The sequence below is a fragment of the Charadrius vociferus genome, unplaced genomic scaffold (genome assembly GCF_000708025.1).
Source record: "Charadrius vociferus isolate BGI_N301 unplaced genomic scaffold, ASM70802v2 scaffold79, whole genome shotgun sequence".
NCBI classification, from domain to species: Eukaryota; Metazoa; Chordata; class Aves; order Charadriiformes; family Charadriidae; genus Charadrius; species Charadrius vociferus.
In genome coordinates, this window is record NW_009650182.1 from 113,258 (window position 1) to 139,657 (window position 26,400).

At 39.3% G+C, this 26,400-nt stretch overlaps 1 protein-coding gene across 1 annotated transcript in view; it reads left to right on the forward strand.

Moving 5' to 3' along the window:
• The window catches only part of CA8 (carbonic anhydrase VIII), a gene marked incomplete at its 5' end in the record, with an annotated part of 50,515 nt that overhangs the window by 18,582 nt on the left and 5,533 nt on the right, over positions 1-26,400 (forward strand). The window contains 5 exons of the mRNA XM_009892784.1: positions 6,002-6,097; positions 8,560-8,622; positions 9,842-9,890; positions 12,582-12,694; positions 19,904-20,076. Coding sequence (XP_009891086.1) covers positions 6,002-6,097; positions 8,560-8,622; positions 9,842-9,890; positions 12,582-12,694; positions 19,904-20,038 — 456 coding nt within the window. The remainder of the gene's footprint in view (positions 1-6,001; positions 6,098-8,559; positions 8,623-9,841; positions 9,891-12,581; positions 12,695-19,903; positions 20,077-26,400) is intronic.

Here is a 26,400-nt window from a genome sequence, read left to right on the forward strand (position 1 = left end):
GAGCTGATAGGGTAAGCTTAGGTGAAAGTAAGCTTTGGTGAAACATGGACATTCACATAGGTGGATGACTGAGATGGTCTGAGAAAGAGGCATCATTCAGAAGTCAATCAAGAGGTGTCACTTTGGTGGTCACAGGCAATTTGTGCCTGGGCTCCTAAACAGAGACTCCTGGCGAGTCTGAAAGGGTGAGAGGCAAGGGACACAGGTTGCTACAAGAGAGATTCTGATTAGGTACAAGGAGAAAAAAATCTTCACTATCAGGGAGGTCAAACACAGAAAAGGTTACCCAGAGAGCTTGTGAGATCTCCTTTGCTGGAAATATGCAAAACTTACATCGGTCAAGGCACTGAGCAACCTGATCTGACTTTGAATTAGTAGCTAACTTTGAAGTTGGTGCTGCTGTGAATGGGGGAAGGAGGTAGCTGAACTTCAGAGGCCACTTCCAGCATAAATTATCCTGTCGTTATATGTTTTTACGTGTAAGCTGGGAATAAAGTAAGGTCAGCAACAGAGCTTAAAAGATCATTTTTGTTCTTAGTGAGCTTAGGACCCTGCAGATTTCCACAGAGCAGCCAGTGCCCCAGACAAGGGAAAAATGTATGTGGTTCTGTAACTCTGTTTTTTATCGAGAGAACTGGCTACCAGAACTGATAAATGTGCTAGGTCATATACAGTGACTCTGATTCCTGCCACAATCTGTCATCCCAGAGACTCTGATTCTGTGTAAAAATATACCATCCCAGGCCTTCTCTTTTCATATTGACATAAAAGATATTTCTGTGGTAGAGAAAGGAATGGATTTAAGTGTAGGGTTTTCATTTGTTTATTGATTTTAAAGCCAGAATCTCAGGCCCTTAGTCAGTTTTGAGAAAGTCTTGATTTGAGACAGGTCCCTTGTTAACGTCAGTGTCAGCTTTTCCTAAGCAGGGACATTAAGACTGGTATCAGTAGTCTTTCGGTTGAGTGGGGACTGGATGAAAATTGAGAAGATTCTCAGAGTTTTTTCCATAGAGAATAACCCTTCAGCAGGGTTTGCTCTGCTACCTGGAATAATTTCTTAATCTTTCCTGTGAAGGAGAGTCTCTCCAGCTGTTCACAGAACAAATCAACTTTATCAGCATTTTATTATCATTTGCCTTCACAAGTTTTCAGTTTATCTGATTTTAAGGAAGTTACTTTTACAATTCTTTGATTTACAGCTGGAATGTTAAAAGGCTCCAAATGTTTTTTGTTGTGGTTTTTTTTTTTTTAATAATCCAAGAGAAAAATCTATTTTTTTGAGTGCTAAGAGTTTCTCACAGCTTTCTGATTATTTTGTAAAAATACACTGTCTGGCACACTGAGGCAGCTACTGATAATCGGTAACAGCATAGATGACTCATTTTGGTTGTCTAGAACCATCATAACTACCAAGTATCAAAATATTTGCTAACAAATTGAGCAGAACCTCTCCTGCCATACTCACATGTGCAGCTTGTTTGTACTCCGAATGAAAACCACACAATGTTAAGCTGCCAATACACTGCAACTGATTATTTAAAAAAACCCCACATGGTTGTGTTCATATTGGAGACTGGCACCCCTTGTGAGTATGCACTTCTTATATAGCTGTCTCAAATCGACGTCAAACTGAAGGTTACCGAAATAGTGTTAATCTAGTAAGCCTCTCCGGCTATTGCTACTTGTAATGTACAGATGCATCGGTATGAAGTTGTCAATGTACATTATATTATACTGACAGTTTCCAGATTTATAAAAGTACTGGGTTCTTTCCTCTGTGTACAACTGATTCCCATAAATATTAACTGGAGTTGCAGGCCATGTTGTTTGTGGACTGTATCCTCTAGAGTTCAAATTTTGTAATGTTTGTAGACTTTTTGCCATCTTTTTTTTTAAACTGTTATCTGATGTTTTCATCTGATGTCATATTACAAATAAAAAAAGAGCAAACAAAAGGCAGAACAGCTCCAGAGAACCACAAGAACACAAAGGATAAACCACGATTTGAAAGCAACACTTTGCTACAGACACTCAGGCCTTACTACTTCCTTGCTAATATTTCCCTTTGAACCACTTTTTCATTTATTTACCCAGTTCCCATCTGAGCTACATTTTTCCTACAATTCATTTGATTTAACTTCCATTTATTGAAGTGCGTGTTGACATCGTTTATTTATTTAAATGTGCATGCATGGACTTATCAGAGTTAGAGCAAAAGATGTGAGGACTGTTGGCCTGTTGTTAGAAAATACTATAGTATTAATTATTATTTTCCATAGGTTGCCTTTCTAATTTCACTTTTTAAATCCCTAATGACAGAACCTTTTCTGTGAGTAGCTATTCCAAATATCACCTTGATTCAGAACATGGGTATGTAATAAATATGGTGAGTGGTCCCTCCAGTACTCTGTCTCTAGCAGTGTCCGTAAGGGATGCTCTATAGGGAGAGCACGTGAGCCTGACCACTGTTCCTTGTACTCGCCAGTCATATACAGCCATAGGACTAGGAGTACTAGAGGCTATATATCTGCCTGCTCTCTTCAGTGTCTGGTTTTGGACTTCTTGTCTGTAATTTGTCTAATCCATCAATGAATCTGCTGATACTATTTGGGCACCATAGTGTTTATGACAGCAAGTTTACAACCGTCTGCGTAAAAAATAGATTACTAATCTACCGTAATTGTCGCCACCTGTAAGGAAGTAATACAGTAGCATCTTAACTACAGATCAGAAGTCTGTTCTACCTTGAGCTTTAGAAACCCAGTACAAAAAGATGGTTCTTGTTCCAAGAAGCCTACTGTGTATTTAAAGCATCCTTGAGCAGAATGTCAAAGTTACAGAAACCTTTGGACCAGAAAGCGCTGAGTGCCCATTTCAGTACCTTCAGTAATGTTGATTACTAAACCTGAACCTAGTCAAAGCGTGTCTACATTAGACTTAAGTACATTTTTGTTACGTTTCTTTTTTTTTTGGTAGACCATCCTGACCTCTGTTGAGGTAGTGGAAAGGAAGGAGGCCTGGAGGGGTTGCAAAGACCTAAAGAAACTTTTAAAATGGGTAGCTAATACTTAACTTACTCTCCCCATATCCATGGAAGATGTGGGAAGAGGTGCTGGCCAGTAGATATGTTCCTTGGAAAGCAGTTCCAGCTGCAGGACGTTTTGCACAAGGGGACATCCGTGCAACATCTAAGTGTGTTTTGTAGCATGTCTTATGCTGCTGCAGAGACTAATTTTAGACCTCTTAATATTTTATAGCATTACACAGAGGTTTTGGTGTAATTTTTCTAGCTGATATATAGCCTTATCATGTGAAAGTCTCTGCCCTGATAAGCCTGCTGCCTAAGACAGGACAACAACCTGTTTCTGGATAAACTGGAATCATTGCTGGTATGGTCTGAGGCGCTTGCTCGTTGTCCTCGTGCTGAGGCTCAGCATTTTCCTTTCAAATCTTCAGACCCCCCCCTCCGCCCCCCCCCTCCCCGTTGTCAGAATGCAGACAAATGTCAGATTACAGACTTCACCTCCAAAGGAGCGTAACACGCTGCTGAATGCCACAGCAGCTTTAGCCAAGACCTGTCTGTTGACACAGTCAAAGTCATGGTCTCTTTACATTTGGCGATCGCCCTCGGCGCTATTGTTCCAGCCACCAAAGGACAAGCTTGCTTTGACATTTCCAACCAACCGAGTCGCGGTGCCATGCAGCGCAGTTCTCGCCGCACCAAGGACATTGCCATCCCGACTGCAGTCACCCCAACCTCATTCTTTTCGCCTTTCCTTCTGAACGTCGGGATTTTGGTGAGGCTCGTGGGACCCTGAGCCCCCTCTAGTGGATAGCTGAGGCAAACGCCAAGCTCGTCTCTGGGGAAATGAAATGCTTTATCTTCTTGGGTGGTGGTGGTAGTTCCGTGTCTGCTAAAGGGGTGCTGGAGACTGAAATCTCATTGTTTGATCCTGTGGTTTCGTTACTTTAAAAGCCAAAGGCGAAAATATGTGTAACAAAGCATTTTATAGATGATAAAATACACTGCACTGAGTAAATTCATCGGCGATAGTGAGATAGCTTAGTTCTAACAGGGAGCATTTGTATGTCTAGAAGTTTTGTAGCCATGGGCAAGTACATTTGTATTAGTGTTCTCATGTGCAAATGAATTATTATGTTTTATAAGAAAAGGTTTCATGGTTTTAGCACAGAAGATGATTTTGATCAGCATGAATAGAATTATTTGTATGATAATTTGGAATTTGATTTGATTTACAATATGTTCATTTAAAATTTTATATTGACTTTTGAAATGACAGTCATCAAGACATGTGCCCAAAATTCTCATCGGAGATTAAATAAGGGGAGAGTGATTGCTTAAGGAACTGATCTTCTGAAATGCTGAGATGCCCGTGTGAACTCCTGTTGTCTAAGGGGCAATAAGCATTTCACAGAGGCTGCTACTGGGCAGAAATAAAACACAAAATAGAAAGACACTATCTGTTTTCAAAACTAATTTGGCTGAAAGTGGTAACGATGTTAGATAACAGGGTGACTTTTTAACTTCTTAGACACATGACTGAGCAAAACGTTGATCATGATTTTACAACGGGAATTAAATCTAAGAGTTTGTATTTTTTTAGCTGTTTTATCTATGTGGAATGTGCAAAAGTTGTTGGCAGATAAACTTCAAAGCAGCTGTGCTTAGGATGTTGAAGCTCAGCAATGTTATCAGACCCAGCCACAGAGATTACATTTTAGCATTAGTGCTGGAAAAACTCGTGTTTGAAATGCATATTACCTCTCAGTAGATAGTGCTTTCCCTCCCTTCCTTCCTTCCTTCCTTCCTTCCTTCCTTCCTTCCTTCCTTCCTTCCTTCCTTCTTTCCTTCCTTCCTTCCTTCCTTCCTTCCTTCCTTCCTTCCTTCCTTCCTTCCTTCCTTCCTTCCTTCCTTCCTTCCTTCCTTCCTTCCTTCCTTCCTTCCTTCCTTCCTTCCTTCCATTCTTCCTTCCTTCCTTCCTTCCATTCTTCCTCCCTCCCTTCCTCCTTCCCTCCTTCCTTTCCATACTTCCTTCTATCCTTCCTTTCTTCTCTCCTTCCTTCCATCCCTCCCTCCCTCTTTCTTTCTTTCCCTCTTTCCAACTGTCAGTCTGTTTTCCAGCACTTTTTGTTTTCCCCTCTTCCCCCCATCTCCCCTCCCACCCCCCTCCTTCCCCTCCTTCTCCCTTTCCAACCGCCTGCTAGTCTGTCTTCCAGCACTTCTTTCAAACACTGCTTCCCAAATCATTCTGTGACACCTCACCAGAACAGACTTAGTGTTTACCATCCGGTGTCTGCTGCCTGACATGCATTCATGGGTTAACTCCTACACACCCTGCTACCTTGTGGAAGAGGGCACGTGAGGGCTCATATTTTACTTTTTAGCATCCCTTTCACTGCTGTCCCTGAGGTGGTCCTCTGGCCATTTTTCTCCGCTTGAGTTTCTCTATGTTTAACCTTTCCTGAAATCACTTTTCTTACTATTACTACCAACATTTGAGTGACTCATCTTGGGAGGTGATATGCGAGACAAGTGACATTAAGACAGTACAGTCAGTCAGTCAAACGTGTGTTTGGACAGCTCATGTCCATAATCATACTCCTGCCTTGGAAGAGAGCTGGCTGGCTGAGAGGCAACACTCGTGGGTTTCACTAGCTGACGTTATTTCAGTATTTGAAGTGAGGGAGTTGGTAAATCATCATTAGCATCATTAGCATAGTTATTCACACCTTTGTTGTAGATATTTGGTAACTGGCTATGCATCGCTTTTTCTGCAACTGACCTTTTCTTTTCTTGGGATTCCTGATTATAATAGGAGTCCACTTATATATATACATGCACAACCATAGGCACGCACATACGTATATTCACGCATGCACACACACGTACTGAGGCTTTGTTAATTGATGTTAACTGCTGGTATTTTTTTAATCACAAAACATATTTCTCTATTGGTCTATTTGCCCTGCTTTGTTTTAGCTTCATCTAATGCACTGGAACTCCACACTGTACAGCAGCATTGATGAGGCAGTAGGGAAGAAGCACGGCATAGCTATTATTGCTTTGTTTGTGCAGGTAAGTTTCCTGTATTGTCCTTGTTATCGTGCACTATCATTTGTCTGAGGAGAACACATTCCTTCCCATTTTCTTTCATCTTTAATAATTTCATAAAATAAAACAATATATGACTGCTGGTGTTCTATTCACAAGATACTTCTCAGTCATGTCTTCTGTGTATGTGCTAAATAAGTAATTCTTGTTTAAACAGGATATCGAAAGTACGTTAGTTAAAGAAGGGATAATATGGAGTCAACCATCCCTCTCTGTGACTCTGCCTATAAGCAGATGTCCACTCTCCATTCCTCTGAAGGCAAAATGAGGGCTGTCAGGAGGCAGAGGTGCTTCACTCCTACTGTAATGTGTTTTTCTCCGTTCCTGGCCAGGCTTGCTGTTCAGGGATCGAGGAAATATACAGAGGAGAGGAGGAAAGAATAAAAAAAAACCCCTCTACTAGCCTATAGGCACAGACAAAAACTGGTAGTAGGGTTGTGCTTTTCTGAACACAGGGACAAGCGTGCTTCTTCACACAGGAGAAATGTGAGGTGGGGTCATACTAATTCTTCAGAGACGCCAGACTGAGAGTAGAACGAGTCTTGCCGCAGACCCGCAGAAAAGACTGCAATGAGGAGGCTTACAGCTTGCTGGGAGAAGGTGTAATGCAAGCTGGGAAGTTAGCCCCATAATCTAATTGCCGTTGAAGGTTTTTCAAGGGCTGCCACCCTATAAAGAAGACCTTCAGTTCTAGTTCTCAAACACTAGATTCCCATCCTCCTCATGAGAAATGGCAAACTGTTTTATTTAAATGGGTTTGGAGGAAGAGGTTTAAAGTTTGTGCTTAGATCAAATGAATTTTCTTTCACAGTGATATTATTAATTTGTCATATTTCATAACGAGTTTATAAGTGCCTTTGAGCTTTACCTCTGTGTGAATTTAAAGGTACATTGGTTACAGCTCCAACACTCAGATAGAGCTGCTAAAAATGGAAGTTAGAAAGTCTTCAGTTTTGTATCCTAGAGGGCCGTGCGATAATTGCTTATGTAAGTCACCTTCTAATTCCAGCGGAGGTAATGTTCAAGTTAGTTAGAAAGTTATATATAAGTTCTTAAATAAATCTGAAACTTCAATGATACATTTTCCATTTCTGGTCTCTCACCTTCATCAGAGTTCTTAAGGATTCCAAAGGGCTTTTTCATTAGCCAAGAAAGACATCATATAATTGACCAAGAAAAAATAGTATTTATGCTGTTTATTAAAGGAACAGGGAGAACAAATTCAGTGACTATTTTTTCCTATTAAAGGCATGGAAATATAATAGTTTTGCACCACAGTTCTCAAATACATAATTTTAAGGTCAGTGAAAATATTTTCACTGATTTAAGTGACAGCCCTTGGTGATTATTAATTTAGAAACAGCGTCTTTGAAGTGATTTCAGTATCTTTTATGCACTTCAAAGGTTTTAAATTGAAATCCCATTCTGGAAAAAAACAAAATCCTCTTAAATTCCTAGAAATAACAAGGTACCTTTTGTTGATATTCAGTTGTTTCCTTCCAGTGACTACTGTGCCATTCTGTTCCAAGAGAGACAAAAAGCAAACAAATTTTTCAGGGTCTGGCTGTCCTATTCTCACTCATTCCTGCTTCATGCCTCACCTCGTATGTGTACATGTTGGCAAAGAAATAAGTGGAAGACCATTCCGACTCTTCCTATTTTGACAATGTTGTTTGGAAGGTAAAAGCTAGGGTCCTAGAATGGGTCATTTAGATTGGAAGCAGCTGAAATCAGTGTGTAGAGTGAACAACACTCATAGAAAATAAGAGTCTCTTATTTAAACAACGGGTTTCTTTGGAAAGCTCCATCTTCTGTGCGTTAAAGGCGTTCAGTAAAGGCAGTGCTGCAGGCTGTCAGGAGCTTGGCTTTTGCCAGCAGGATCCCAGAGATGCTGTGAGGGAGGGGATCTGCCATTCTGCGCTCTGCAGGCAGGAAAACAACTCCTCCAAGCTTCAGAGACACCTTGGGCCAGATTTGCAACACTGTGGGAACAAATTCAAAAAGCGTCTGTCGTGCTTGTTCACTCTGTTCCTTTCTATGTACTTTTCTGACAAAAACTGGTAAGGACAAACTGTATCCTTGGCATTTATATGCCATAACGCTGCATGATTTTGACTCCACATGCAGTATATGCTGCAAAACAGGGTTAGTCAAAACTTACCAGACTGAACTGTGACTCGTTCTCTTGTTCTGTGAGTTTCTGTCTCTACTTTAAAGTTATTTACATGTCATTTACTTTTGACTGGTGGCTTTATGGTGATTTAATTGTTGGGAGTTGCTATGTATCAGTGTATTTGGTTAACACAAGGTTGTGTAGCTTAACTGAAAACAACTACAGAACTTACTGTTCTGGTTGACCTTTCTCTTGCCTCACAGTTTCTGAAACAGCAAAATACTGAAACTCATCTTTGCTTGCTGTGTTTCAGATAGGAAAAGAGCATGTAGGCCTAAAGGCTGTAACTGAAATTCTGCAGGACATCCAGTACAAGGTAAGGCATTGTCTGAAGAAGTGCTTCCTTCACTGACCGGAGAGAAAGTGAGGCAAGGGTCTATACGAAGCCAAGAAAAGGGTTTCAGATGTGCCTGTAGTAAAACCATGCGTGAACGCCATCGTTTGGTGGCCTGTATTAGAACCTCAGCATTGTGCAGTACTCAGATAATGTGCAGTCTCTGTAGTAGGGAAAAAGAATAGATGCACTGAGCACCTATATTAACTTGCAGTGGGAAATCAGCAAAAACACAATGCTGTCTTGTCAGGTGGATTACGTGTGGGGATCCTGAAGGACAGATAATAAGCGTAACAGGACTGAGGAGATATGAGTGCTTTCCAGAATGTTGATCCTATCTTAACTGACCTTGGGCAAGTTGCTTCCATCTCTGTGCTTCATGGTGTCTGTCTGTAACATAGAAATAATCATACTTACCTTTGATTTTAACAGATTTTAACAGGGACGTATTAGTGAGCTGTTCTCTGTATTGGTCTGGAGAGATTAACCATTCACTTCAGTGGATGCTGAAGTGTAGAAAAATTAGAAGCTGTTATTAGAAGGGAATTTAAAATCTTCTTTTAGTGTAATATACCATATAGGTAGACTTCAGTCATGATGTTTAATAATACAAACTCATTGTTTATGAAGGTGTCAGAGAAAACAATAGCGTGTAGAACTCAGTAGTTTCATTACTGAAAGGACCGCCAAGTAGAGGAAGGTCATGAAAGGCCTGGTCATTGTGAGTGTGTTATCCTAATGACTTTCAGAAGGTCAGCATCAAACATACTTTTGGCATACATAGCATTTTCTTACATTACGTATTTGGAACCAGCTTTATTTTATTAAGTGTTATCCATGTCAATGAAGGAAAAGCTCACTTTGGCCCTTGTTTTTTAAACTCATTTTGTATGGAACCCCTGAATTTCATGTAGAGAATTTCAAGGCTGGGACCTGGAAGAAGCCCAGGTACTAAAGGCAGAAAGTTAACAAATTGCTGAGATAACCTTAGAAGTAAAATTTAAAATAGAATAAAAAAATGTGTTTGTGTAACTGCAAGGACAAATGCAATGATGATTAAATGGGGGCTATTAATGAGGTTGCTTTGCACAGGAATTCAAGGACTAATGTTATAAGAACACACATTGTGTTTTACCTCTCCATTCATTATCATTTTCATAAGAAACTAGACATGAGATTGATTTGTATTCATTTTTTTCAGGGAAAGTCCAAAACAATACCCTGTTTTAATCCCAACTCTTTATTGCCAGGTAGGTGCCTTTGCTTACTTTTGTGTGTGTGGATTACTAGCTAATTGCAGAGGCTGAGACAATCTTAATCTAAAGCATAGCCTAATTGCAAGCCTGAGAGTGTGTCCCATAACGTAATGCATTTTGCACCTAGTGGTGCTCAGAGGGATAGGAATGAAGTCCCTTTGGAATTTATGATAAATCTGCACTTCCATTGTGTGAGTGGGATGTGATACTGTAGTCCGTGCACTGCTGGCAATGCTATGGCTAGCTTTCTTGATGATTTATCGTCCCACCTAGACGGGGAGCTAAGTGTAGCGTAGTTCTTCCTCTACTTCGGCATAAAATAGGAAGCTGGTATTTCTTAAACAGAGCCCTGTTTTCACTCAAGAAAGCATAAGGTTACCCACTTATCAAGGTAGCTTGTTGGGAGCATCAAAAGACAATGTCAAGATGCAATGACAGTTGTGTAGCATACAAAGGGTAGTGTCAATGGGAGGCAAATTCAAATTCATATAGCTAAAAGTTAAAGACTAATAATAAGAAACAACAGCTTCCTCTACCTTGTCTTGAAAAGCAATGTGACTTTTTAAAAAATGCATTTCTACAAGATGAGTGTTTCTGCAAGGAATTCTTCTGAGCTAAATTCCATGTCATAGTGGCAAGATCTTTAATTTTCCAAAGTAATCCAGGTCTACATTAAACTATATTAATTGTATCAAAATAGCATTATTTAGGTTGCAAAGTCAAGTGCTCAGCAATTAGGAATTGCAGGAATTAAGGCTGCCTGTGCCCCTTCATGCATATGCGTTACAAAACATCTTTTAATTGCGTGACCGTTAAGTTATTTTTTACAGGACCCCTGCCTCACAGTTCCTGTTTGATGCTGATCAAGTCACATAAACCAAAATTTTCACAAGTCATCTCTAACTATGTGTTCCTCATTTTCTAGGTGCCCGACTTGAGATCATGGGGTCTGATTTGCAGAAGTGCTGAGTGCTTACACCTTCAACTGAAGTCAATGGGAGCAGTGCTCTGACTGCATTAAGTGCTATAGAAAGTTAACTACTCTGAGAAATCAGGTTCTAAGCATCTCATATTGAACACCTCAAATGAACAGATGCATTTGACCTTAACTCTCTGTGCCTCAGTTCCCCAGCTTTTAAGCGTGGGGGTAATCTGTCCTTCCTCACCACTCTGGGGTGTTGGAAGGATAAATTAATTCATGTTTGTGAAGCACTCAGACACTGAAAAAATGAGTGCATTAGAAACAGGAAAAATGAGAAAATATGGTCCCCCTAACAAGCAGGATTTGAATAGCATGGCAAAAAGAAGACCAAGGACCACATATTGCACTGAGAAAGCCAAATGTTAGTAGATGTTTTTCAAAAGAAAGTCATCCATCTTTACAAGTAAATGAAAGGTTCTCTGGAAAAGACATACGTGATCATGTAACAAGATGGTGTCACAATGCATGCACAGGATGGGCTGAATTAATTCTTGCAGTTCTTAACTTTTGAGTGTTTGATCATGCAACTTGCTTTCAATGGATTTGCTCTGTAATTCCCTAACTGAGAAAGAAAATTACACCAACAAAACAAAATCCATTCACTGACGATCACAGGCTGCATTAACAAGATTTAATTCTACTGATACTCCTCTGAGCTAGTAGTAAAATGACAGTAACAGGTTGGTTAGGTCAACCAAGCAAGTTTATTTGTTTCCAGTCTCCCATTCTGTCCTTGTCAAGCTAGTCACAACCTTCCTCCTAGCTCTCCATGCCACGATTAACCAGCCATTGTCTCCAGTTCTTTTCTAGGTTTGTTTCTTGTCCCCTCTTTTAGTCAGGCCATTTCTTCTCTGTACTTCTTAAGCTCTGTCAGGGAGTTATTTGTGCGTATGTCCTACAGCAGCAAAGGAAAGCCCTGTGTAGCCTCACTTACAAAGTGCGGTGTGACTGAAATCTTTGAGGAATTAAAATGAAAACAATTAAAATCAAGCGTGTTGTATGTAAAGTTAAAACTCTGCTTGGAGAAACCATTGTACATTTTCTTGAGAGAAAACTGTTTATTCTAACAGTTATTTATAAACCTATTAATAAGTTTATAAACATTAAAATAAGTTTATTCTTAAATAAACCTTGATTTTTTACCCTGTGAAATTCAACTCACTTTTCTAAAGCTAGGAGGTGCCAGTGCATCTCAAAAAATATGTCACTGGAATTGTGAACTGAAAAGTTTGGCTTGAGCTGTTTTCACTGAATTTTTCTAAAAAATAAAATAAATTAATCCCTGAGACATATCCTAAATGTAGAAGTCAGTTAAAATCTGATCACCACAGCTCTTCTGCCTTCAAAATGAGATGTTTCTTGTAGCTTTTGGCACTGACAGGAGTTCTTCCCCACCATATTATTTATTTGGTGTGTTTAAGGAGTTGTGCGCATGTTATTTTTCACATCTATAAAGTGGCATTTTCATCTTTAAAATACTCATCTGCAAGGGGAAGTTACTGTAATATAATGACCACAAGCTCATGTACATTCAAACGAGAAAGCAGTGGACAGTGCTTGGCAGGTTATAAATTCACACCTTAGCTCACTGCATACTAACTTTATCATATGAGCAAGCCCCTGGCTATCATAAGCTGTCGTAATTGAAAGACAGAATTATCTTCCTTAATGTCATTAAAATTCCACGTTTCTTTTCATTTCAGATCCTCTTCTGCGTGACTACTGGGTGTATGAGGGCTCTCTAACCATTCCACCCTGCAGTGAAGGTGTCACCTGGATATTATTTCGCTATCCTTTGACTGTGTCCCAAGTGCAGGTAACAGCTGTGCTGAAAGTGACCTTGGAATATGGTTATGAGCTAAAGGTTATAGCGTGCAAATATATATATCAGGACATTATATCTGTTCTCCTTGAAGATCCCATTAGATCACTACATGGCTTTTCAAGTAAAGGTTAAGCCTTTTGAGTCACTGAAAGCAATGCAAAGGTCAGAGATGAAAAACCTTGTTATCATTTATCATCTGCATTTAAAATAATTCTGTATTTAAGTGAAAGAAAAAGAAAGAAAGAAGTCAATGGGCAAAAGAAATTCAATTCTTTGTAATTGTAAGCTTTCAAATATCACTGCTTTTTGATGTTAAAGGAACAAAAAAGCACAGGGAGACACTATGTGCTGGAGAATGAAAAATGTTAACATAGTACAGGCTAGCTATATTTCATTGAACTATATTTAACTTATCTTGCTCTTCTTTAATTCTGTTTTATAATAAATGTCAAATGGAAGCTACCTATTTAAATTTGATTTCACATGCATGTATTTTAAAGTGTTTTTTTTTTTAAATATATCTAACAGTCATGTGAGACTTTCTATACAAAATATTTCAAATCTGTCTACAACTAATCCCAGTAAAAACAATGAAAACTCCTGATGAATATTTTCCCACAGTCTGTGAGTCCCAACTGGAGGAATGTGGGTTTAATTTAAGTGAAAATGTCTAGAATCCCTGAAGGTGAATGCGTTAATTTTCATTGCCTGCTCTGAAGCATGTGCAAACAGAAAGGAAAAAAGTATAAAAGGTGATAAATTCAGATTTAAATTATTTCAGCTTTAATAATCTAAAATTGTGCTAGTGATTCTAGCATAATATTTTTAACAATTTTAACAATTTGAAATTGGCAGTGTTTCTTTTCATATGAAAACTGAATTCTAGTTCTAATCATAGAATAAAGGCAATAGCTCCCAATAAGCTTATTTTTGTGGTAGCCGCAACTCAAATGTACCCCATCATGAATCTGATAGTTATTTGTTTATGAAAGTGTCAGTCCTGTGGCTTCTTACTACTGAGTAAATGGAAGCAGTACTGTTTTCATTATTAGATTCAGAATAACTTTTAAAGACAGAGTTCATTTTGTAACTTGGTAGCTAATTCTCCAGGTATGATACGGATAAATAAGAGGATTTAATCAGAAGTATAAAGACCATGTGTATAACACTGAGACATGGTATGATATGTTCTCTCTATCCCCTTTTAATCCAGACAATGCACAGAGTAGCGCACAGTTCAAGCCACCCATGTGTGGTGGGAGGTGGCAGGGGGGTGAATGAAAGAGGAATTAAGCAGAGAAATGCAACTTTAGTTAATATTATTTTGTGCTCATATACCACAAGAAGACAAGATGTTGGAACATGGTGAGAAGGGGATAAGTCTTCAGAAAAGAATATTGGGCCACTGGTATAAAACCCCATGATGATGGCTTGGACGGGTGTATGCTTTGCTGAGTGAAAAACTGGCTCTCTGGCTGGGCCCAAAGAGTGGTGGCGAATGGAGTTAAATCCAGTTGGTGGCCATTCACAAGTGGTGTCGCCCAAGGCCCAGTAATGGAGCTGGTTCTGCTTAATATCTTTACCAGTGACCTGGACGAGGGGATTGAGAGCAGCCTCAGTAAGTTTGCAGACGACACCAAGCTGGGTGGGAGTGTTCATCTGCTTGAGGGGTAGGAAGGCTCTACAGAGGGATCTGGACAGGTTGGATTGATGGGCCAAGGCCAATGGTATGAGGTTCAACAAGGCCAAGTGCTGGGACCGTCACTTGGGTCACAACAACCCCATGCAGCGCTACAGGCTTGGGGAAGAGTGACTGGAAAGCTGCATGGCAGAAAAGGACCTGGGGGTGTTGGTCAACAGCTGGCTGAATATGAGCCAGCAGAGTGCCCAGGTGGTCAAGAAGGCCAACGGCATCCTGGCCCGTATCAGGAATTGTGTGGTGAGCAGGACTAGGGAAGTGATTGTCTGCCTGCACTGGTGAGGCCGCAGCTCAAATACCGTGTTCAGTTTTGGGCCCCTCACTACAAGAAAGACACTGAGGTGCTGGAGTGTGTCCAGAGAAGGGCAACAAAACTGGTGGGAGGAACTGGCTGAGGGAACTGGGGTTGTTTAATCTGGAGAAAAGGAGGCTGAGGGGAGACATTGCTCTCTACAACTACCTGAAAGGAGGTTGTAGTGAGGTGGGGATCGGTCTCTTCTCCCACGTAACAAGTGATAGGACAAGACGAAATGGCCTCAAGTTGCTCCAGGGGAGTTTTAGAATGCATATTAGGAAAAGTTTCTTCACAGAAAGGGTTATCAAATATCGGAACAGGCTGTCCAGGATAGTGGTTGAGTCCCCATCCCTGGAAGTATTTAAAAGACGGGTAGACGTGGTGCTTAGGGACATGGTTTAGTGGTGGTTTTGGCCGTGTTACGTTGATGGTGAGAGGTTGGAGTGGACTTATACCAAGATGATCGACATAGTTGTCCTAGATCAGCATTAATTAGAAAAAAAATCCTCACTGCTAGCTCTGAGTGCAGCAACATTAAAGTCAAGGTTGTGCAGAAAGGACAGAAAGAACAGGAAAGATTTTTGCCAAGGTGGGATAAAAGTTTTGCTTGCATCAGTTACCGCTTTCAGATGTCAACTGAAAACAAATATGGGGACAAATAAGTGAGAGACAGTGATTCTGGGATTCTGAAGTCAAAAGGGACTGAGAGTTCTCCAGGATACCCAAAATAAAATTTTGGGAGTGCCAGCATATTTTGCTATAGCCTAGACATCCAAGGGTTTAACTTTTAATTAGCATTTTGGCTGCAAGTAAGTATCTGGCCTCTTTTGTGCATGTGGGCATGAGTGCCTATGAGAGATTCTGCTTAAGGAGAGATTAGAAATGCAAGGCCTTTTGTCTATGGAAAATAAGAGGATGTAGTATAGCATATACCATTCTGAATCATCCATGGAAGGCTGGTAAAGGCATTTAATTTTATTAAGCCTGCTGTTGTATTAAAGCATAGATATCAGTGCAAATGCATTGCTAATGAATTTAAATACATTATTTTTACATGTGTCATTAACTTGTAGCTCTTTCTTCTGTGGGATACTAATGAACACAGCTTATGAAACTTCAAGTGATTTATATAAATACTAGTAGCTTCTGTGGTTATAGCCAGTAAGAGACAAATTCTGGGCTTTCTATTTTCATTTGTCGGGTCATAAAATAATCAACTTCTGAGTGTCAATAGCAAGTAACAATAAAGAACGACACAGTCTGATGTGGAATAGGTTTTGTTGCCTTCCTCTGTTGAAACTAGTTAATATATTGGAGGCAAGATACTCATTCACATTCTCATTTGCTGTAATTAACATAGCAATATTGATTAGATTAACAAACTGTGGGTCATAAGGGGAAAAAATGAATAAAATTGCAATTCTAGTTCATAGTCACATCTATATATTATCACATGTGCTTATTTTGAAACAACGGAGTAGTCACTATTTTGGCATAGGCCTAATAGGCTGACCATTGCAAAGTAGAGAACCTTTCTCTGTTTCTCCTGAAGACCTTTGTAGATATTAAAGTTCAACTGATGAGTTTTTTTGCAACTGATCTAAGTCAGTTTTTAAGTGAAAAGAGATTAATCTCCATATGCACCTCACTTCAGCAGCTGGGATCTGAGTGTGTTGGTTATATGAATAGCAAAAGAGCAAACCAGGACCGCAGCATCAGGATGTGCTTTCCTGGAGTCTAGTGCTGTTTACTCGCAGCAAGTAATTTTCTTTGACATGAGGCTTCACTTCCATCAGAGAGCTGTTTCCTTCACAGGTGGTTCTGTGAAGTCTGGGTAAAGTGGGCTGTTGACTCTTCTCCCCTGGAGAACAAGGGCTTTGCAAATCTGGTTCTTGGAGTTTTATTACTGACCTCAGTGGAAAGGAGCTTATCTGGAAAGCTGCACCCTGCAGTGCTCTTTTTTGCATATTCCTGCCATCCTTTTGTGGGTTTTATCATCCTCACTTGTCTTATGTTGAAATACACAGCCCAGAAAGAACTGTGTTGACTGCTTTTGTGAGACACATCACCCACATGTGTACACTGCTGAAATGCAATGGGAGAAAATAGAAAAATCCCTACTACTAGGCCGGTAAAGAGCAGGAGATAACTGAAAGACTTGTTCATGCTTCTCTCCACTATATTTTTTAAAAAATTGAACATCTGTGAATAATGTGCTTTGTGGTTCACTGAAGCCCAGAACAAGTACATTGTCTAAGCCATTTAGAGTAGGGATTTTAAACAATGGTGGGGCAAGGAGCTGTCGTTCTGCTGTACTCATTGTCAAAATTAACTGGTTTTGTATTGAATGGAGAGGTCCCTAGTCCTTTTGTCTACCTCATTCAAAATCAAGACCTCCTAAAGGACAGAAATAGTAAGTAGCATATGGAGCTGGAGTGGGAATTGTGCAAAATTTATGTAGTCCGTGAAATAAAGCACTCTGAGAGGTTCATGGTATTCTGTTCCCTGGGAAGCAGGTCTGTGTTCTTGGAAGGTATCATGTGAGGCATGTGAAATTTTCAGTCAGAAGGATAATGCTTCTATTCCTCATACAGAAGAAATGTCTCCTCGTACAGAAGAAATGTTTGTAGATGAAACATGCATGTTCTATTCTTCAGCAAATATTTAAGTGAAACAGAAGAAAGCAGTGTTCAGGATCTGAATACAGGGAAGTGGTAGAAACATTTCTGTAAAATTCTACAAAACAAACTAAATGCTTTTACTCAGTGGAAATGTGACTGTTAACATTGCGGATTTACCCCTTCACTGGTTAGAATTTGATCCTGAATTTCAGCATGAACAGGCTTAGGTCATCCTTAGTGTCTTCTGGGCATGACAAAAACTTTTATAAAGGGCTATTCCTGTTGAAAGTGTGTGACTATCCAAGGGTGCTTAGCAGTGTGCCTCTGAAATACCTTATTTCCTGGGCAGTCCAACAGTGTACTTCACAGCATTGACTTGTGAGGGGTTGGGAGGAGATAGTAAGTGGTTCCATATGAGATAAAGCAGGGTGAATAGGGCACATGTACTGCCTTATCATGTGGGAATTTAATAGGGAAAGTAGTGTCAGCACAGCTAGTGTACTTTTCTAACAGAACCACTTTTCAAGAGTGAGGCAGACCATGTGTAAAGAGGGTCCCTGTCATGGGGGTCTGAACCATGATACGAAGGACTAACAAGGAGGCTGGTGATCTCAGAAGCAATTTCCCCTTGGACCAGGGCTACAATTCTTGCCTTCCCTGAAGACTAAACAGCAGGCGTGGGGATCAGATCAGTCCTGCTTTCCTGACTGAAGACACTGGAAGTTGCTTTGTGAGAAGTACTTCCCGGAGAAAGATTTCACTGTGGGGACTGGGGCAGAGCATTTGTAGTTATAGTAGGAGACAGCTTGCAAATGCCAGCTTTGCAGAGAGCCTGCTCTTCCCTCTCCTTCATCTGTGTTTGTTTGAAGTCTCTCGTTCTGAAAAGATCAAACAAATGCCACATTCTTGTAAAATGCTCCTTCCTAAACTACAATTATTTCAGACTTTCCAGAGTTGATTCAGACGGTGGAAGAGGGTACCTTTACAAAACCCATTCAGTGATTAACCAGCACTTGACTCCTGCAGACTTTTTCAGTTCCAAGCCTGTAATGGGCTTGTTTTCAGTTTGCTTAAAACAAACAAACAAACAAACAAATCTTCCACAACAGTGTTCTGCCTCTAAAAGCACCTTCAAGGAGTTTACAGTTCTTTCCACTTTTCATCTTTTGAGGCTAAGCTGTTGCTTTATATCTCAGCTGCAAGAAGCTGAGTGTTGATTTCTAAGCACGCTGTTTTTTGAGGAAAGTAAAGCAGAGCAGAGCTAGCCTCTAGATCAAGTAAATAAGTCTGTGTTAGTTATGCTGTAGAGTGGAAAACAACAATGAAGGCTTCCAGGCTGTAGTAAGAGAGTATACTCTGCAGGCAGTATAAGAATAAAAATGCCATTACCTGCTGTTTAGTACCTCATTTCTTTTAATTCTGGAATCATACTTGCATTCTCCTTGTAATCCTTCATAGGCTGTTTTTCATGGAGAAATTAACTCTCTAATCTCTTACATGATAAAATGATTAAATACTTCAGGCTCCATTTTGCTTTCTCTGTAGCTTCAGTTTCAAGCTACAGCTGAACTGGATATTGAGGCTTCGCAGGATGAGTACAAGTACAAAGGTTCAGGCAAGGGGAGTCAGCCTTCAAGTAGGTTTGCTGTATCCACCTAAGACAGCTTGTCAATGTGCCAAAGCAAAACCAAACACAATTATTTTATTAGTTGTAGCTACTTATTTAAAATACCAGACTCTTTAAAACAGCACTATTGAACAATAAGGTCTAATATTGCTGAGATATGCATTGATTTTCTTAGTTTTTTATCACACAGAGCTTGATGCCAATAGCAGGGATTGAGGTGGAAGCCACTCACATTCTTCCCAACACCAGATTAGATTTAGAAAAATCTACAAAGAGTCTATAAACCAGAAACATATTTGTTTGGACCAACTGAAATGTTTTGTATTGATTTTTGACTGTTTGACTGTTTGATTTTCTAAGTAAACTTAACACCTACATCTACAGAACTTTTTAAGTGATATTTTGTTTTGATTGGAAAAAACATGTTTTTCCATATAAAATGTCAACAGACTTCCTCTAAAGCAGAGAGTCTGTTCAGATTCTCCTGGTTAAGAAAATAATTTTTATTTAAATGAAGCAACAATTTCAGGCAATAAGTAAATCACTGGAAGAATTTTAAAACAATTTATAGTTAACCTAATTATTTCTGAAATGCACTTCTTTGAAAGGAGACCAGAATGATTGCTCTTATGTCACAACTGTGAGGCTGATTCATAGGATGTAATCTACAGTGGCTAAGAAGGTTATATATCCCAAAAGAAGTTATGAAAAAGCAAAGGCTAAGCTTGCCAAACCATGTGCATAAAAGTTCTTATTTTTTTCTATATGTTAAATGTTCTGACCCTGTTGACAACTATTTCAAAATGTTATTAATGATGTATATTGACCTCAATATATGATACCAGAACACTCTAGGTTTCAAAGCTGCAGAAGTGGCTGGACAAGGCTGATTTTGATCATTAGTCCCACAGTGAAGAATGTATCTCAGCTTCTTCATGTCTACGTTTTTGCCTTTCAGATAGAGGAATTTCGTAGACTGAGGACACATGTTAAAGGTGCTGAACTTTTAGAGGGCTGTGATGGAATCCTAGGAGATAACTTCAGACCAACTCAGCCACTTAGCGATAGAGTCATCAGGGCTGCATTTCAGTAGCAGAAGAGGAAGAACAACAAAAGTAAATCTTTATTCAGGTAAGTAAAAGCTTAGCAGAAAAATCAAAACATTGAAATAATTTTCATAGAGGAGATTTAGCTAAAGGAGAAAACACTGAGTTCATTTCAGCTAACGCTATGATATATTGTCACAATTGTAAATTTTGACACTGTACTGTTTTATTTTATCCTGTGATATAATAGTTTGGTTACTATTGGTTCTTTAGTGGCTGGAATAGTTTGGTTACTATTAGGTTCTTTAGTGGCTGGAATCTTAATACATGATTTAGTGAATTGAAATATTTGTATTGACTTCAGTAGGCAGTGGATCACGCCGAGTTAGATCACAGTTACTTCTTGTAGCTTTAAATTTTTCCTGCTGCGGTGAGCAACAGCATGGTATGCCTAGGTTTTGTGGTAGATTTCCTCAGTTACTGAGGCTCACTGATTGATTTCTTGCTGTGTTTTTAGAAGACCAGTCATTGGTGAATCTTTCTAGTGTTATCTGTTAAAAGCCAGGGTAGTAGTTCTGGAGGGAGGCCTTTAATTCTCAGAGAAGGCCTTTTTTTGAATCCCTTCTCCCTACTTTACAATGCTATTTTTTCCCAACAAGACTGCATCTTGGGCAAAACCAGCGCAGATAAAAGATGAAAATAATTAGCTTCTGTCATGGCTAATTTTTCATATTTAATTCATCAAAGTAGTTGCTGTTTCTTGTCCTCAGTGATGTTTTCAGCCTTTATTGGCTCACGGAGCAAGAATTTAAGGATGACTTTTGATTCAATGCGTATGAGCTAATACACATGTGAATCTGTATTATCCCCGCTTCAGTTATTAAAACCTCCAATGTCATGTTCCTCTAGCCTCTATCAGTTATGAGATAAATGCCTTCAATGCTCAACAGTTATTCCTAAACCTCATTATACTTAGTTAATTAATGTTTTACAATTATGAAAAACCTGGTAATGAGATTCTTAGAGAGTTAAAGAAAATTTGCTGTCAAGACAACTAGTTGCCTTGGAAGTAGTGAGTTAGGACACCAACATTTATGGCTGATTTTGTAATTAAGCGGTCCCACCTTGATGAGAATAGTAAGATAGCTAACTGGGAAGCCTTCATAAAAGCATGAATCTGTTGACTTGCTTTCTTTACTATTCTTTCTACTATTTTTTAAAGTAGTAAGTTTTTTCATCTACTATTATACAATAAACTTCATTTAAGTAATAAAAACATTGGGTACTCCCCATTACCCTATTTTACTAGTAGAATCCATTATATAAAAGCATCTGTTTTTCTGTCTGCACATTTCTTCAAGCCATATCCTCACAAGGAATCAATTCATCCAGAGTTTCACCTGGAAACATGCTGCTGAAAGTTTTTTGATAAACACTTTTGAATTTGGACATTTATTCGTACACTAAATTCTTGCCCCATCTAGGTCAATGGTGGAACTCCTTAGTTCATATCAGGCTCTGTTGTGGAGTTAAGCCTTGTCAGAGCATGCTCTAGGTAGAGCCCGCAACTTCATATGAAGTTAACAAATGATCAGGTAGCAGATAACCCCTAAAAGAGATTGATAATTCAGTGCTTCCAAAAATGGATCCATTAAAACTGAATGCGAAGATTATCTTTCCTCCTGCTTGTGACAGAAATTATTAAATAGGCTGGGACAGTGGCCAACAATTTGATGGTCTTTCGATATTGTATAAGCATTCAATATAGTGTATGCATCCAAACATTTCTGAAGTAAGGGTTTATTTGTATTTTATAACCCTATTTAATATCCACATCCCAGAAGTTAAGTGAGGAAAGCAAAACATTGGTACTTTTATTAATATTGTTTTCTCATTCCCAATATTTAATTTTGGGCACATCCCTAAGCTCAGTTCTCAATTACATGGTTCTCTGCAGTTGCCAAATGTTGTCACTTTAATCTTGAAATGGATGTTTCAAATTCTTCCCAGCTTCTGCATAAAAACTACTTGGGAAAATCATAGCAATATTAAAGTACAATTTTTCTCAGAGAGTGAATAGTGTCCTCAGGCCAGTGCAGGTAATTCAAGTCTGTAACAGTGAAATTACTTGACACGCTGAGTTTGAATTTTAAGCATGAAGGAGTTTTCTTTACAATGCTGGAATTGAAATGTAAAAAATTCCCCTTTGCTTTCATGTTTGAAATTTTATTACATTTGTCAATACCTGTAAAGATTTGTTTTAAATAATAAGATTTATCTTGGCCATGCTTCACAAAATAATCTGCAGTTTTAATTCTCAAATGACGGAATTTTTAATGTAAAATGATAGTAGTCACTGAAGGGCTTTACTAATTATGGACTCTCAAGCACTGAGAAAGAACTGTGGCATTGTGTAGCCCACAGAAGAAATGGCACTTGGCTTTCTACACCTGACTGAATTATTTATCAGAAATTCATTTCACCAGGTCTTCTTTTTAGTTTTGGATGCAGCAGTGCAAATAGCACTGAACCAATCAAGGGTTCACAATATATTCTTGCTATCGAGTTAGTATCTGGGGAGCTGGGAGCTAGGTATATGAAAGATAAAAAGAAATCATGTAGCTTTGATCACCTTTCTTCTATGCAAAGAGGGAGAAAGAGAAGAAAACAATCCTACCTACTTTGCAGTGATTTCCTCACAGAGTTCCCTCCAGGAGGAAGGTGTTCTCTCCAGGAAGGAACAGTGGATCCTCACACAGACCTCAGACATCCTCAGAAAAGATACCTTCCCTCCTTCACAGGAATGGATCCTTGAGCTGGGATTGCTGACATTGCCTGAATATTGCTATGAAGACTCAGTAGCAGATGGGGTGATAATAGTTTGCAGGGTGGCATCTGCATAGTGATCCAAGAAGGCGCATTTCTTCCTTACAAAGAGGAGATTACCTTTTATTTTGAAGCTCAGGTATATCTTGGATAGTGTAAGTACAGACACACTGGTGGACTTCTTTCCCACATGATGCCCCTCTGCCAAGGCTGCTGGAACTCCTGTCAGTACAGTTTTCAATGTTTTCTTTTATTCCCCTTGAAGAACCTTGAGGAACATTAGTTTTCCATGACCTCGTCACTCTGTCAGGGAAAGACAGGGACAAATGTTTCTGTAAGTGTTGTACACACAGGAGTAGAAAGAGGTTGCTTGAAAGATCTAATTAATTTTGACTGAATCAGAATGCAGGCTCTATGCATGCTATACTCACAATCTTCAGAACATCTGCTTTTCAACCTTGATTGAACTCTTGACAGAACTGAACCCTTTGGTTTATGATCAAATGGCGTATGTTGGTCTTTGATGCAAGTTGTGGTAGTTTGTTGAATTGAAGACAGAGATGACACGTAAATGATATATCAAGGCATGTAATTTCAGGTAAGGAACTGGTGGGTTTTTTTGTGGAGGGTTTTTTTTTTTTTTTTTGTAGATGTTCCTTTATCATGAGAAAGACCAGATCTCAAAATATCTTCCTCCAGTTCTAGAACTAAGCTTGGCCAGGCTATAAAGAGAGCCTTCAGGAAGACACAACAGGTAGAACTTTGTAGTTCCATTGCTCTCTTTAACCCAATGGGCTTTAGAATAAGTTTGTTGCTATCTAGTTGGCCTCTTTTGGCTCTGCTTTTCTGCTAAAAATGCATCTCTCCTCTATGTAGCCTAGTGTTAATGAGTCTTTGGGCTCTGTTGTATGGGTGTTTTTGAAATACATCCTTTAGAGAACAGCCTTTACATCCTTTCTCTCCTGCAGTTGCCAAAGTTTTCACATCTGTTTCCTTAAAAAAAGCCTTTTTTTTTTTTAATTTCTAGCCTTTTTCAATCATATCCAGTAGTGACAAAAGCAGTTAGGTGTTAAGGAATTTGGGGGGAAAGCTCAGTACACATTTACTTTCAGACATGGAAAGTGAAAAAAATGAGTTAAGTTTTAAGCAGTGAAGAACAATAGAATCACAGAATAGTTGTGACTGGAAGGTGCCTCTGGAGAGCTAGTAGTGCAATCCTTCGCTCAAAGCAGCGTTAACTGTGAGTTGCTCAGGGCCATGTCCAGTTGAATTTTGAATATCTGTACGGATGAAGACTCCACAACATTTTTCAGCGACCTGTTCCTGTGTTTGACCACTCATCTGGGAAAAAAAGGTTTTTCTTAACTTTAAATTAAATTTCCTGTATTTCAAGATGTACCCATTGCCTCTTCTCCTTTCACTGGATACCACTGAAGTGTCTGGCGCCATCTTCGATACTTCTTTTCACAAAGTACTTATACATATGGATGAGATCCCTCTTGAAACATCTCTTCTTGAGGCTAAACGGTCTCAGCTTTCTCAGCCTGTCCTTCCATGACAGGTGCTCCAATCCCCCAGTCCCTTAATCACCCATTACTGGATTCACTCCAGTATGTCCATGTTTCTTTTGAATTGAGGAACCCAGAACTGGACCTGTTACTCCAGATGTTTCATCGGTGCTGAGGAGAAGCGAAGGATCATCTCCCTCAACCTGCTGGCAGTGCTTTTCGTCGTGCAGCCCAGGAGGGTGTTGGCCACCTTTGTTGCATGTGTGCATTACTGACTCATGTTCAACTTGTCTACCAGGACGCCCAGATCCTTTTCTGAAAGCAAAGATAGAAAGGATAACATTGTGACTTCCTCAGTGCTGCCTCTAGTTTTTTTGATTCTTCTTACTTGACTCAGAGACCGTGCTGTGGGCATCAGGCTATTTCTTGATAATCTCGAGTAATCTTGGAAAAAGGTTTTTGATTCTTACTGTCATACAGCAAAGCTTAACAATGGGTTCCACAAATGCTACCACTCCTAGAAATAAAACAAGAAAAACCCTAAATCTTCCATTTTATTAAAGGCTATTTTTTTGGTAATTTGGGTCCTGACTCATTATTTTTAAACATGTGAATTGTGTGTATTCCGGCACGCTATTTTATTTTGGGGCTTGCCACCTTACCTAATAGATAAGTACTTTTTCAGCAGTGTATTCTTCACTGAAGACAGCATCATTTGTGGTTTCCAATGGACTTATTAGCCTCTCTTTAATCATTATTGCTTTACATGTAACTGATTTGATAGACATGCCTTTCTCCTGTATTACATTGATGGAACAGCTTTTTCTGTGAATGAACAAGATGTCTGATTTCAAACACTTGAATATCAACTTGAATTGATAATGATGCTGAATTCAGTATGGCATGCCTACGTGTCTTCATCCCTTTGTAAATCAGGGTGTATAAGCATGATTCCGTGCATAGGATAGTTAAATGGCATTCCTCCCATTTACTGAGAGGAGGTCAGATAAGTGCCTGGTACAGAAGTCATTGAAATCAATGAGATTCTCTTAATAGAAGGCAGCAACACCTGGTTTTAAAAAATAGCTAAAATAATATTAAAAGAGTATTTTCTTTTGAAGGTGATAACCTTTAATTTACTTTCCACTGAGCATATAATCGATAACCAAAGAATTTGATCTCCAATGTGTTGTCTCAAAAGTGCACATCCCAGGCACAACTTAATTTATTTTGTATCTGTAAATGAAGAATTATCTTCTAAGTATGATGATGGTTTATCTTACTCCATCTGCCTATCTGCATGACTCCAGTTCTCCTGAACATGTTTTTTGTGACCGATTCAGAAACTCCTGAAAAAGCATAAATTTTCATATATGCAAGTACATGTACACATTCATACATGCACATTCCTTTTTAAGTAGACCTCAGATTGTTAGTAGCTGCAAGTTTATCCAATGTCCTGTAAATTATGATAGCAGAAATTAATTTGGATTAAAACCCATTCGTAATATAATTACCATTGTCCTAGTTGTACATTCAAGATTAGAGGGAAAATAAATAAATTACATCATTAAAATACCAAGGTCTTGCTAGGCCTGAGGAACAGGAAGGAGTAATTTAGGGTGGGAGGAACAGAGACTGCATGCCTGATACGGCAGAGACTGTCTGAGTGATATTGAGAGGTCCGGTCAGGCAAGCAGCAATTGGCAAAGCATTAATTTCACAGTGTAGGCTAAGGAGAGAGGGCAAGGTGGTGACTGCATCCGACTGAGCCTTGCCTTTGAGAAATGGAGGTAAGAGTGGCCCAATGCTTTAGTCTGTGTTTCTCTGCCTAAGGAGATCTCGGTGAACTTAGCATTTGAATGGAGGTTTACATTACCAGTCAATACATGTCTTTACTCTCAGTTGGTAGTAGCCTTTGTGGTTCCTGAAGTTCACAAACAAGTTACTCTGCTGAAGTTCCAGCACTTGGGGGTTTTATGCTTTCCTGTTGTGTAGATCAGAGCTGGAGTGAGCTTTCGGCAGCCATGCATCATTAGGCTACTATGACCATTCTTCTCTTATGCCTGGTTAAA